The 14,464-nt window shown below is 43.7% G+C and overlaps 1 protein-coding gene and 1 pseudogene across 1 annotated transcript in view; one reads left to right on the forward strand and one right to left on the reverse strand.

The window, feature by feature from the left end:
- RGSL1 (regulator of G protein signaling like 1) overlaps positions 1–10,302 on the reverse strand; it is a 64,906-nt gene extending 54,604 nt beyond the window's left edge. Inside the window, exons 1-4 of the mRNA XM_075996997.1 lie at positions 10,290–10,302; positions 7,928–8,010; positions 4,470–4,544; positions 3,084–3,213 (exon numbers count right to left, since the gene is read on the reverse strand). Coding sequence (XP_075853112.1) covers positions 3,084–3,213; positions 4,470–4,544; positions 7,928–8,010; positions 10,290–10,302 — 301 coding nt within the window. The remainder of the gene's footprint in view (positions 1–3,083; positions 3,214–4,469; positions 4,545–7,927; positions 8,011–10,289) is intronic.
- A 1,562-nt stretch (positions 10,303–11,864) lies between these two features.
- LOC105855560 (RNA-binding protein EWS-like) lies at positions 11,865–13,581 on the forward strand (annotated as a pseudogene).
- Positions 13,582–14,464: the final 883 nt, after the last annotated feature.

The raw sequence follows: 14,464 nt of genomic DNA on the forward strand, positions 1-14,464 counted from the left end.
ACAAAAAACCTTTGCTCCTTTAACAGCTCCATCTCTACCCCTTTTGGGTGGTGATCTCACAAAATTACATTCTTGTATATCGCATGCCCCAAAACATAAACTAATAACTTATTAACACATATTAGTCTCTTAAATCATGTGCAAAACAAAACATAATGTGCAGTTACAAACCAAAGTTACAATAATACTAATTTTAGACTAATAATTGTTCTTTTAAAAATGTATTAGTCTCGGCCGGGCGCTGTGGCTCACGCCTGTAATCCTAGCTCTCTGGGAGGCCGAGGCGGGCGGATTGCTCAAGGTCAGGAGTTCAAAACCAGCTGAGCAAGAGCGAGACCCCGTCTCTACTATAAATAGAAAGAAATTAATTGGCCAACTGATATATATATAAAAAATTTGCCGGGCATGGTGGCGCATGCCTGTAGTCCCAGCTACTCGGGAGGCTGAGGCAGAAGGATCACTCGAGCCCAGGAGTTTGAGGTTGCTGTGAGCTAGGCTGACGCCACGGCACTCACTCTAGCCTGGACAACAAAGCGAGACTCTGTCTCAAAAAAAAAAAAAAAAAAATGTATTAGTCTCTTAATCATGTAAAAACAAAAAGTACAGCTATGAACTGTTGATACAATCATACTAGCTTATATAATTGCCTATTTCTTTACTTTTATTGAGTTATTTACTTCTTCATATTGCTTTATTTATTATATTATATTTTATTTTATTTTTGAGACAGAGTCTCACTGTGTTCCCCAGGCTAGAGTGCCATGGCATCAGCCTAGCTCACAGCAACCTCAAAGCCCTGGGCTCAAGCAATCCTCACTGACCTCCTGAGTAGCTGGGACTACAGGCATGCACCACCATGCCCAGCTAATTTTTTCTATATATATTAGTTGGCCAATTAATTTCTTTCTATTTGTAGTAGAGATGGGGTCTCGCTCTTGCTCAGGCTGGTTTCGAACTCCTGACCTCGAGCAATCCACCCACCTCGGCCTCCCAGAGTGCTAGGATTGCAGGCGTGAGCCACCATGCCTGGCCTCTTCATGTTGCTTTAAGTTACTGTCCAGTGTTCCTTTCATTTCACACTGCAGGTCTCTCTGAAGCATTTGCTGTAGGGCAACTCCCTTGGCTTTTGTTTATCTGGAAATATCTTAATTTTGCACTTACTTTAGAAAGTCAGTTTTGCTGAATATAGGATTCTTGGTTGATTTTTTTTGTCTTTTAGGACTTTGAATATATCAGCATACTATCTCCTGGACTCCAAGGTTTCTGATGAGAAATCTGCTTATAATCTTATAAGAATCCCTTGTAAAGTGGTGAGTTGCTTCTATCTTACTGTGTTTAACATTCTTTCTCTGTCTTTGGTTTCAAGAGTTTGACTATAATGTGTCTTGGTGTGGATCTCTTTGAGTTCTTCTTGCTTGGAGTTCATTGAACTTCTTTGATGTTTATATTTATGTCTTTCATCAAATTTGGGAAATTTTCAGGCATTATTGCTTCAGATATTCTCTTTGTCCCTTTCTCTCTCTTCTCTCCTTCTGGCATTTCCATAATGTGCATGCCGGTGTGGTTGATGGTGTTTCATAGGTCCCTTTTTGCTCTGTTCACTTTTCTTCTATCTTTTTTCTTTCTGTTCCTCAGATTTTATAATTTCCACTGCCCTATCTTTGGGTTCACCAATTCTTTCTTCTGCCTTTTCTAATCTGCCTTTGAATCCTTCTAGTAAATTTTTTCATTTCAGTGATTGTACTTTTCATGTCTGAAATTTCTTTTGGGGATTTTTTTTAGATTTTCTCTTTATTGATATTTCTATTTATTTCATATATCACTTTCTAGACTTTCTTCATCTTTCTTTAGTTCTTTGATCATCTTTAAGGCAGTTGTTTTAAAGTCTTTGTCTAGCAGATCTGCTATCAGATCTTTCTCAGGGACAGTTTCTTTCAATTTTTTTCTCCCTTTAAATGAGCCATACTTTCCCGTTTCTTTGTGTGCTTTGTGATTTTCTTGTTAAGAACTAGACATTTGAATCTAATGATGTGATAACTCTGGAAATCATATCTTTCTCTTTCCCCAGAGTTTGATATGTTTTGTTATTTTTCTTAGTTTTTTTTTATTATTGTAGGCTGTCTCTGTGCCAAAGATTGGTCTGAGGTATAAACTTAGGTCTTCTCAGGTCTTTTCGGAGCCTCAACCTTTCCCTAGGCATAGGTGGTCACTTTCTTATTTTCCCCATATATGCAGTTGATGTTGAATGCCCTAGTCCTTTATGTCTGCCTCCCAAAATAAAAAAAGAGAAAAATGAAGAGGAAGAAGATGTCATCTCTATAAATTCCCTAGTAATCACTTCAGCCAGATGGGGAGGGCTTGCAACAGTGCAGAGGTACAACAACAATGGCCGCCCATCTCTTTATACCTCTGTGATCAGAAGCACAACCCCAAATCACAGCACAGATCCTCAATATTTGGAAGGCAAGGTCCCTTTTGGCCACCCTGGCTCCTGTAAGCTGTTCTGGGAACACATGCACAGCTGCCTCCCATGGGACTAGAGTTGGGGGTAGGTAGTTGCCATTGTGCAAAGAGCTGAAATTGAATGAGATTAACTGCAATTTGCTGTCTAAGACTTCTTCTGGAAGTTGCAAACTTCAATAGATTCCATAGTTCCAAAATAGTTACATCATACAGATTCTGCCAGCACAATTGGTGAAAAATAATGGTGGTTTAAGCAAGATCATAGTAATGAAGATAGTGATATTTGTTTGATTCGGATACACTTTAGGCAATTTTAGCTTGTTCTGTGGCTACTATTAACTCTCATTTCTGGCTACAGGGAGATAAATATCTCAGCCCATATGATTTTTGCATATTGCCTTAGGTACCAATTTTTCAGGCTAAGATTTCACCTATGGCCATAACATGGGTTAGGCTACCTGCATATCTACAAATGTAGCCAGTATTTTCACCTTACTATGGGACCAACAGTCAAAACATCATTATGCATTGTGGCTTCCTATATTTCTACACACACATACACACACACCCACACACACGCACACACGCACACACGTGCGCGTGCACTACCCAATGCTTACCTCCTTCTGGGGACTTAATGAAACTGATAAGCTCCTGACAGAGAATATAATGGAAACACAAGTTTGTTTTACAGAAGAAAGGTAACCGGTATTTTTCCAACCACGTCAATAATCCTTTGTACTTGGCAACCTAGAGTCAAAACAAAATAAAAACAGAGAAGATAAATGGAACTGAACTGCTAAGAAATACCTTAGTAAGGGGCAATAAATCATTTCCCATTTCAGTATTGGCCAGAAGGAGAGGTGTGTGGTTTAAAAATATCTAAGAGGAGCAGAGATACCTTCTCAGGCTCCCAAAGAAAGCTTTTTATTAGGAAATAAAAAGCTTGATCTTCCATCAAAAATTCTTCCTTATTCCTGGGTGAAGTCATTAAAGAAAAAAATGTAAGCCTTGATTGAGAGAAAAGAAGCAGAAGAGATTTGGGCCTGTGGTGTCAGGTCATAACATTCTTCAAGTTGCTTCTTTGTCCACCCTCTCATAATTTCCTGCAAGCCCCTAACCCATATCAATTGCATGCCATGTACAAAAACACACAAAGATTCACCTGATTTACAATACCAGCTAGATGGATCCTGAGAGATCAAGCCACCAGAGAAGGGAGAAAAAAATTAAAAATTTTTAAGTTTCAGGGTTATCCTAGAGAGATCACATATAAGAGTCAGAGTAAGGCATGTCTTCTCAGCTCTGCAGAACACAAACTCTGCTGTGTGGACGTAGTGACCTTTCCGATCCCATATGACACTAACAGGACATGGGGAAGCCATTGGTAGGTCTAAGGTCTACACAGTGGAAAAAGAGAACAGGAAGCAGAAAAAAGGAGAGGACAAAGACAATAGATAAGAAAAAGGGGGGGAAGGCATAAAAAAGGAAAAGACTGGGAGAAAACCATGCCTCTGGAGGAGAATCGTCCAGCAGTCATTAGAAACTGCAGGGGGCGTCTTACCTTGATCTACATCTGATGATGCATATCTGGTAATAACTATGTGGTCCCTGGGCTGCCACTTCCTATCCTACGCCATGGCAGACATTGCCAATCGATTCCCAGACTCTTTCTTGCTTAGATGTACCCTCAAGGTTCTTCTCAGGACAGCACCCCAAGCAACTACTAGCCAACAGTCACAGCGGATGTGAGAGATGAATCCCATTTGCTAACTACATGGACCGGAATACAAAGGAAAGAATTCCCCAGCAATTGCTTGCCCGATAGGCAAAAACATAAAAAAGAAAGAAAGAAAAGAAATGTCTAACTGGCTTGATGCCAGTTGTTCGGAGTTTCTTCCATAGTCACTTTCTGGACTTCCTCTCCTTCTCCTCCCAATTCACATTTCAAATACAGCTCCCTCTGCCTCCACCCCAAACCCTCACCACTCAAGAACTTTACTCACCAAGTTATAAGGCAATTCTGGCCACAAGCTCCATTGTGAATTTTCAACAGTGTAAAATGGTGTTTGACCAAAAACCTGCAAAAGAAAGCTAGGAAACAGCCAAGGGGGTAGGGTTTCTCTTCATGCATATGGCACAGTCCATTGCAGCCACAGGAAAAGAGAGGTTCCACTGCTTTCCTATTTCAGGGGACATTAATTCTCAAATTTATTCTACTGTATCAACTTTCCCTGCACAAAAACACCCTAAATAGGCTGAATTGCAAAATTTGTTTATCTTTTGGCTCCACCCTGCCCTGATCTGGGAGCTACCTCACTTGTGTGCAAAGGCCAAGGCCCAGGATAATGGAACACACTTAGTTGGTGTATTCATTATTCACTTTCTCCATGGACTTAGAGAGTGGAAGCAAAGGTGTAAAACCTTTTCCTAGTGAGAAATAGCTTTGGATGTACCTAACCTCTTGAACTGAAGAAAATAGGACTGAAGATGTGAGGATTAGGGGTACAAATTACATATGGAGGCATTAAGAGAGTCTAAAATTAATAGGTAATTCTAGGCCGGGCACCACGCCTGTAATCCTAGCACTCTGGGAGGCCAAGGTGGGAGGCTCGCTTGAGGTCAGGAGTGTGAGACCAGCCTGAGCAAGAGCGAGACCCCGTCTCTACTAAAAATAGAAAGAAATTAGCTGGACAACTAAAATACATATAGAAAAAAAATTAGCTGGGCATAGTGGTGCATGCCTGCAGTCCCAGCTACTCGGGAGGCTGAGGCAGTAGGATCGCTTGAGCCCAGGAGATTGAGGTTGCCGTGAGCTAGGCCAACGCCATGGCACTCTAGCCGGGCAACAGAGTGAGACTCTGTCTCAAAAATAAATAAATAAATAAATAATAGGTAATTCTAGGCTACTGTACTCTTTTGTTGAAAAAGGACTGTCACCAAGGCAACCAGCTTTGCAGCTGATGGGAAAGGGCTTCTCTGTTTATAGGTATCTAAGCTTAAGCAGTCTCACCCCAGGCACCAAAATGTCTTCAAAGTGTCCCAGAAAACCAGAGTGGCGGAAAACCAGAGTGTCTGAAGCTCCAACTCCTAGCTGAGCTCTCAGCACATCGTGTCAGTCTGACCCTCTCCCCGCCTCAGGACTAGCAGCCCCAAACTTCGGTCATTCTGTGCCCCTGTGAGGTGCCAAAGGAAGGTGATGGTGCTGCCCTCGTTTTATAAACACCAGTCTCTAAAGGAGATTCAGCCCACAGGGATCCCGCTCTGTAAACTGACTGGAGTGCTCAACAGGAAATGCTGCTCGCTCTCTCTCTCTCTCTCTCTCTCCCCCTCCCCTCTGTCTGTCTGTCTGTCTCTCTCTCTCTCTCTCCCCCCCCCCCCCCCGTCTGTCTCTCTTGATAGACCACAGCTGCCTAAATGACCAATACTTCCTGATACTCTTGGCTGGAATCCCCCTTCCCACATCGCTCTCTGTTTCTAGAACATTACTGTGAGCTGTTTAAATTGTGTTGGTGGACTGGCTTTGGAAGCCTCCATCAAGGCGGTGGAAAGGCGATGGTCAGAGGGAGGAGCACGCGGGAGGCCCCCACGCTCGGAGAGGCCCCTTCCTCCCTCCTGCGTTAGTCCTGTTGGCTGGCGCCACCTTCCACCCAAGCGCCCAGGCCTGCTGCCCTTGGTTCTTTCCTGTCACCACCCCTCCTCCCATCCAAACAGCGACAAAGTCCTATATTTTGTTTTGTTGACAATCTCTCCTATGTGCCCCATCTTCTTTCTCCTTTTCCCTTTCGACCCTCATCGCTTCCCACCTAGGCTACTGAAATCACGTCCTACCTGTTTTCCCTTCTTCCATCAAGGTCAACTGCCACCCAACCCATTGGCCAGAACTCTACAGAATAATTTCCTTAAATGAAAGCCTGATCATGTTGCTCCTTTACTGAGAACACTTCAATGACTCTCTGTCACCTCCAGAGTGACATCCAAACTCCTGAGCATGGGCTGCCTGACCTCTGGGCCTTGGCTCAGCTCACCTGCGCAGCTTATCTCCTACTTGGTCTTAGTTTTGCAATGTTTTCCACAGCCTTACTGGCTACCTACAGATTCCCCCAAAGTGTCATAGGTGTCCTTGGTGTATTTTCTTTCTTCATTCGGTCTGTCTGTCAGGCTTTTTGCCTCTCTTGCTATTCATTTCCTAGTCTTTTCCTCCTACTTCTTTATCTACTCTCTTCTCCTCACCTTCTTCCCCCAGTTAATTGCTAAATACCTACTTCTCTTTCAAGACTTGGCTTGTGTAAGCCTTTCCTGGCTCTTCCAGGTAGGGGTGGCCTCTCTCTACTGTGTACTGTATCTCTACTGCCTCCTAGAAAGTTCTGTCATGTCACTCATACCTTGAACCCCAGTCTCTCACATTCAGCTGGGAATTCCTTAGGGACAAAAATGATGTCATTACTATGTGTGTCTCCAATAGGAAGCCCAGAGCCTGGCACATAATAACCACCCACTAACTATTCATGGGATAATGTAGAGTGTCTTTTTCCCACTTATCTGAAATTTCTTCTGTTCATAGGTGACATCCCATGGAAGTGTGCATTGAGATGAGCCACAATTTATAAGCTCCTGCATTAAAATGTCACCAAAGATTTAAACCAAAAATGATTCAGAATAAGTCTAGGTTTAGATATTGGTTTAAGACTTCAATATTTTGATGTTTGAGAGTTTTTAACTTGCGTAGATTGAGGAAATACATAGTTTTTGTTCCAGTCTACAACTCAACAATTGCTAAGTGCTAAACTACCTGGTAAAAGGAGTAGATTAGAATAAACAATCCTCAGTCCTAGCCCTGCAGGAATTCGTAATATCAAAATCACACACACACACACACACACACACACACACATGCACACATGCACACATGCACGTAACACCAGAGAGTTGCAAAGTGCCATGGGGCACAGAGGCCGGGAGAAATCCAATCAGGAGGTTCCAGTTGTGAGGCCCTAAGAATTCCTTATGAAGAATAGAATTTAAGCAGAGATTTGAAGAATGGTTAAGACTTTGGTAGGTGGAACTATGAGACAGGCATTCCAGGTAGAAAAAAAAAAATAGCCCAAGGAGAGGTTCAGAGCTGGGGGAATACCAGGTGTACCCAGTGAGGATAGAGCTACCGTCACTAGAGCACTAGGGAGGCGTCAGCAGAGGGTGTGATGAGAAATAACTTCGAATGGGCAAAGGCAACTAAGGAGGCTGGGATTTAGGGCTTGATGACACCAACAACGGGAATCTCCTGGAGATTTATAGGTGGTTCTGGTTCATATTTATTTGCTCCAATTGAAAGTTTTTGATTTGAATAGAAATTTAGTAAGAAAACAAAATAACAACAACAACAACAAAAAAAGGCAGTCAGTTCAGTGGGATTCTCTATTCAGCTGTTAATAAAATATTTGGATTTAAGTCTGAGAATGCTTACCGGAAGCGAAAGAAATGTGTTGAAAAAATCGGCAAAGATTTCATCCTCTAGCAGAATTATAAGATTAGTAGAACCAATTATCTCTATGTGGAGAGAAAAAAGAAACATGAGCCAGGATTGCATTCGGGCTGAGAAAACGAAGCCACTGAACAGGCCATTTCACATAGCCTGAGCTCAGCATTACAGGCCTGTAAGACAGTGGTCCCCGACCTCTTGGCACCAGGGATGGTTTTCATGGGAGACAGTTTCTCCACAGACTGGGGAGTGGAGGGACGGTTTCGGGACGCAGTTACTTTTCAGACAGCAAAGGCAGAAATTTACATTTATTCCAGTCAAGCTTCAACTTGTTAGTTTGGGCCCAACTGACAAGAGCTTTCTTAAATGTTGATTTAGTCATACAACATATTTATTTCTTCCCTCAGGTCTGATCATTGTGCTGCCCGAGTTAATCCAAGGAAGTCAATGTTGAATGTCATAAAGCAAGCCTAGAGACCCCAGGTGAACTAGGGGACTCCTTTATATTTACACTGTGCTCTTTTGAGCACAATATTCAACTGGTGAATAATAAGTGAGTTGTTTTATCAATGGCCCAACATTTCTCCATCATATCTGAGGTTCACGATGAAAGACTGTAAAATTGGGTCTAAATATTATACCCGAGGCCTGCCTCTCTGTCTAGTCAAGCAACTGATAATGACGGTAAGTGCCACTCACTGTCACTACAGTGCAGTTATAACCTAAAAAAAGAAACTAAACAATCGCCTCCATCATTTTTTCTGATGACACCAGGTGATTAATGGCTTCATATACGAGAAATAGAAAAGGAAGCACAGACAATCAAACACTGTTGTGAGTAACAGAGCTTGTGTTGTTGCTTGCCCTCTGTGACACTGGACAGCAAGAGAATGTTCTTGTCAGGCTGTAATGGCAGAACCTACCACAATGGTAGAATTCATCACTACCTCTTTGCACCATCATGTCCCTCTTCCACTATTATAATTAACAAGTCAAATTGCTAAACAAGAAAAAAAAAAGATACCTGCACTTGAATGTTTGTAGCAGAACAATTCACAATTGCTAAGATGTGGAATCAACCCAAGTGCCCATCAATACATGAGTGGAGTAATAAAATGTGGTATATGTACACCATGGACTACTACTCAGCCATAAAAATGAATGCCTTTTGTGGCAATTTGGATGGAACTGGAGACCAGTATCCTAAGTGAAGTATCTAAAGAATGGAGGAACAAACACCACATGTACTCTCTACTAAGTTGGAACTAACCGATGAGCACACATGTGCACAGAGGGAAGTCAAACTCGGTGTAAATTAACCAGTGGGGAGGGGAAGGAGAAGATCCTTGAAAACCTACCTAATGGGCACAATGAACAATATCTGAGTGACTGGCACTCTTATAACCATGACTCAAACTTTATAAAAGGTATTCATGTAACCAAAGTTATTTGTACTCCATAAATAATACTTTGAAATTTAAAAATAGTCAAATTGCTTTCATCCATTGATATATCTGTCTTCCTCACCAGACTGAGCTTTGTGAGAGTAGGGACTTTGTTTTTTTCATCTTTCTTCCCCTAGGCTCTAAAAGTGTTTGCACAATGTCTAAGTTCTATAAATGTTGAATGAATTATTCTTTCAAGAGATGATCTTTTGGGCTTCAATCTTTTGGGCTTTTGTTGGATTGGTTGTCATTCGTAGAGTCTAACATGGATTTGTTGAATAAGTACATCACTGCGTCCATCTGACTACAAAACAGTGGGATTTGGGAGGAATTTCCCAAGTGAGTGTTTTCCATAGCTACACACACTGCTGGTGACAAGGGGCTTGACGGCGACAGGGCTTGTCGTTGACAAGACAGTCTTGAGGTGTAGGAACAAGGCTCTACACGTGCTTCCCTTCCCCATCCTACTTCTCCCTTCCTATTTTTCCACTCTTACCTGTTCTACCATCAAACTTCCTAATAATCTGGGAAGACTTTCAGCACTCACTCCACACCATAATAATATTGACTTGGCAACAAGAGAAGTCACTGGATAATCCCAAATGACACACCAGCCTTCTCCCTGGAGGAGGTAAGGCTCATGATGGGCCCATCTACACTGTACTTCCTCCCTCTTGCCTTAATTGTCTTATGAATAAAGTCCTGTCCTATCCTTAAAGATCTGGTGGCAGAAGGTAAGAGGAAGGGGAAGAAGGAGACACAGATGGAAAGCGAAGGGCACAAATAATAGGAAAGTCCCATGTTGTCTCCCTGAATGACTCAGACCTATTCACGATTGGGAAGTGAGCGGTTTGCCTTATTTGAGGGACTCAAAGCCTTGAAGACATCTCTCCCAGACTCACCAGCGTTGCTCATGTTGCCATGCTCTTCCTGACACAGGGATTGGTTAGGAGCAGAATTAGCCCCGGTCAACAGAACCCTGCTCCCTGTGGACACATAATGACACTGCCTCTAAGGGGTTCTAGATTCTTTCGGGCAATGGCCTCCTTATTTTTAGTGTAGATCTTAATCTGAAGCTGAGTCTTCATCTGATCTACTGGATCCCCTTGAACATACTAGATTCTTCCTATAATGAAACCTTTAGTCCCTAATCTTTCATGTGCACTGACTGGTTCATTGCTTCATCCTCTCCCACCCTAGGGTAACTTTTGCATCGCTAAACTCACATCCCCAAAGTCTTGCAAACGATTACATTTGACGTAATTTTAATAAGTAATATCTCCTGAATATTCTGTCCATGTAAAACATCAGCATCCAAAAGGCTTGGATCCCCCTTCTCTGAAGGATTATCAGGCACCTGGTTTTCTCATTAAACAATTCTTCATTTCTTTTGTCCTCTTCTGGTAGGAAGTGCATATTAAGATGAAAGACCAACAGCCCTATAAACCTTAATAATTTAGCCAAGAATTAGTAAGAGAAGAGTTCTTCAGTGTCACATCCAGGAGAGGGTTTAAAGAATTTGAAAGTCCTGGGATTGTTTGGAAGCATATATAATATAATGTCTTTAAAAACCTTGTTGTCCCAGGGAAAGAAAAAGAAAGTTGGAACTGCCAATAAAATATCACATTTGAAAAAGTGTTATGCTTTTTCTAGTATAGGTAAAAACTAAATACTGTATTTTAGAGTGATTGCAGGGAGGAGGGATTCTTCTTGATGTTTTATGTATCCCCAGATGAATTTGTAGCTTACCATATTTCTTCAATCTATTATCAAATACCACATTCATTAGTTAGTGCAACATACACATCTTAACCACTTTGGTCTGGTGCTCACTGGCCGCGAAACCTTGCCCACAGCCGGCACTCATACGACAGTTTGCGCTGTGCATTGACGACGGATCCGTTTTGCTCTTCTGTGATGAGGAAAGCTTGAAAGCACTGAAAGCTTGTTTTACTGTACAGGCAGCTTTACTTGTGATGTAAATCAGAATGGGTAACATATACATATATGTTTTCATTACGTTATTTTTAAATGTTCACAATTTTATTTTGATAAATGAAAAATTAGAAAAGTCGTATCAGGGCTGTCGGCTACAGTCGAGGCTGGGCTGTGCGCGTTCATCTGTGGCTGTCGACTACAGTCGACGCTCGTACTGGAGTGGTTAAGAGAGTTCAAGGTGAAGCTCTGGATGGTTCAGTAATGTCATATTATTCCTCGGATTATCACCTCTCTTTGGAAAAAGGCTATCACCACCTCAGCAAAAGAAATAGAGTTGTCGTCGTCTCTTCTTAAAATAATGGCATATACGGTAGTGATATACACCCACCTTCCTTAAGACAGTATGCTTTCAGGCTGTCTTCCATCAAGCTGTGCGCAGCTACTGTCTAGTCCTAGTTACTGCCTCGCTCGCTTCCCCGTAGCTCGAAAAGGCTGCTTATTGGAGCCATTAACAGCCAAAAAGGAGTTGCTCTAAGATTGGTAAGGATGAAAAGCCAATGTCGAGGGAGACGCACGTTGAGAGAATGAGGAGGAAGGATAGAAAATGGCGTGCACGGATTACAGTACCTACAGCCAAGCTGCAGCCCAGCAGGGCTACAGCGCTTACACCACCCAGCCCACTCAAGGATATGCACAGACCACCCAGGCATATGGGCAGCAAAGCTATGGAACCTACGGACAGCCCACTGAGGTCAGCTATACCCAAGCTCAGACCACTGCGATCTATGGGCAGACTGCCTATGCGACTTCTTATGGACAGCCTCCCACTGGTTATACTACTCCAACTGCCCCCCAGGCGTACAGCCAGCCTGTCCAGGGGTATGGCACTGGTGCTTATGATACCACCACTGCTACAGTCACCACCACCCAGGCCTCCTATGCAGCTCAGTCTGCATATGGCATTCGGCCTGCTTACCCAGCCTATGGGCAGCAGCCAGCAGTTACCGCACCTACAAGACCTCAAGACGGTAACAAGCCTGCTGAGACTAGTCAGCCTCAGTCTACCACAGGGGGATGCAACCAACCCAGCCTAGGATACGGCCAGAGTAACTACAGTTATCCCCAGGTACCTGGGAACTACCCCATGCAGCCAGTCACTGCACCTCCATCCTACCCTCCTACCAGCTATTCCTCTACACAGCCGACTAGTTATGATCAGAGGAGTTACTCTCAGCAGAACACCTATGGGCGGCCGAGCAGCTATGGACAGCAGAGTAGCTACGGTCAACAAAGCAGCTATGGGCAGCAGCCTCCCCCTAGTTACCCCCCCAAGTTGGATCCTACAGCCAGGCTCCAAGTCAATATAGCCAACAGAGCAGCAGCTACGGGCAGCAGAGTTCATTCCGACAGGACCCCCCCAGTAGCATGGGTGTTTACGGGCAGGAGCCTGGAGGATTTTCCGGACCAGGAGAGAACCGGAGCATGTGTGGCCCTGATAACCGGGGCAGGGGAAGAGGGGGATTTGATCGTGGAGGCGTGAGCAGAGGTGGGCGGGGAGGAGGACGTGGTGGAATGGGCACTGGAGAGTGAGGTGGCTTCAATAAGCCTGGCGGACCCATGGACAAAGGACCAGATCTTGATCTAGGCCCGCCTGTAGATCCGGATGAAGACTCTGACAACAGTGCAATTTATGTGCAAGGAATAAATGACAATGTGACTCTAGATGATGGGGCAGACTTCTTTAAGCAATGTGTGGTTGTTAAGATGAACAAGGGAACTGGGCAACCCATGATCCACATCTACCTGGACAAGGAAACGGGAAAGCCTAAAGGTGACGCCACAGTGTCCTATGAAGACCCACCAACTGCCAAGGCTGCCGTGGAGTGGTTTGATGGGAAAGACTTTCAAGGGAGCAAACTTAAAGTCTCTCTTGCTCGGAAGAAGCCTCCAATGAACAGTATGCAGGGTGGTATGCCACCCTGTGAGGGCAGAGGAGTGCCACCGCCACTCTGTGGAGCTCCAGGAGGCCGAGGAGGTCCTGGGGGCCCCATGGGTCGCATGGGAGGCTGTGGAGGACATAGAGAAGGTTTCCCTCCAAGGGGGCCCCGAGGTTCTCGAGGGAACCCCTCTGGAGGAGGCAATGTCTCCACTGTGCCACTACTGCTAGCATCACCACTATTGAGTATTTGTTGTCACAAGAGCCACCATGCACAATCTCTCTTGCTACTGAGCTTTCGAGTCACTTCCCCAAGATGAAAGTTCTGATTGCTGAGTCTAGGACAGGTGTCCATATCCTTGCTGTCAGGCCCAGGAGAGGGACTGTCTGGCCCCCTCTGGTGTCCACAGTGGGAAACAGTCCCTTCAAGACTCACAATGATGTTCACCCCACTTAGGAAGAGTGGTCAGAGACAGAGTGGCCGAGAGTTTTTTTGAGATATACATTTTTTTTAAGAGCAGCTATTTACTTTTTTATTATTATTTCAGAATAGTATAACTTTGACTCGAGCAGTAACAAAAGCAATCCATTCACACATATTTCTATATCAATTGAATTCTTTGCTTATTCATGTCCACACATCTAAGTAACAGAAAAGAGACCTACATGACATTTACTGGATGCCTGGACAGTACTTGCTTTTGTGTCTTTCCTGCTCTCCTCCCCATCCCTCCTGAATTGGTCCTTCAAGTGAATCTGCCATCTGATCGAGCAATCCCATTGCTGGGCATCTACCCAAAAGATCCAATGACACTCTACAAAAAGGACACCTGCACTCGGATGTTTATAGCAGCACAATTCATAATTGCAAGGTTGTGGAAACAGCCCAAGTGCCCATCAATCCAAGAATGGATTAATAAAATGTGCTATATGTATACCATGGAGTACTATTCAGCTCTAAGAAACAACGGTGATATAGCACATCTTATATTTTCCTGGTTAGAGCTGGAACCCATACTACTAAGTGAAGTATCCCAAGAATGGAAAAACAAGCACCACATATACTCACCAGCAAACTGGTATTAACTGAGCAGCACCTAAGTGGACACATAGGTACTGCAGTAATAGGGTATTGGGCAGGTGGGAGGGGGGCGGGTATATACATATATAATGAGTGAGATGTGCACCACCTGGGCGATGGTC

This window comes from Microcebus murinus, chromosome 23, assembly GCF_040939455.1.
Source record: "Microcebus murinus isolate Inina chromosome 23, M.murinus_Inina_mat1.0, whole genome shotgun sequence".
Taxonomy (NCBI): domain Eukaryota; kingdom Metazoa; phylum Chordata; class Mammalia; order Primates; family Cheirogaleidae; genus Microcebus; species Microcebus murinus.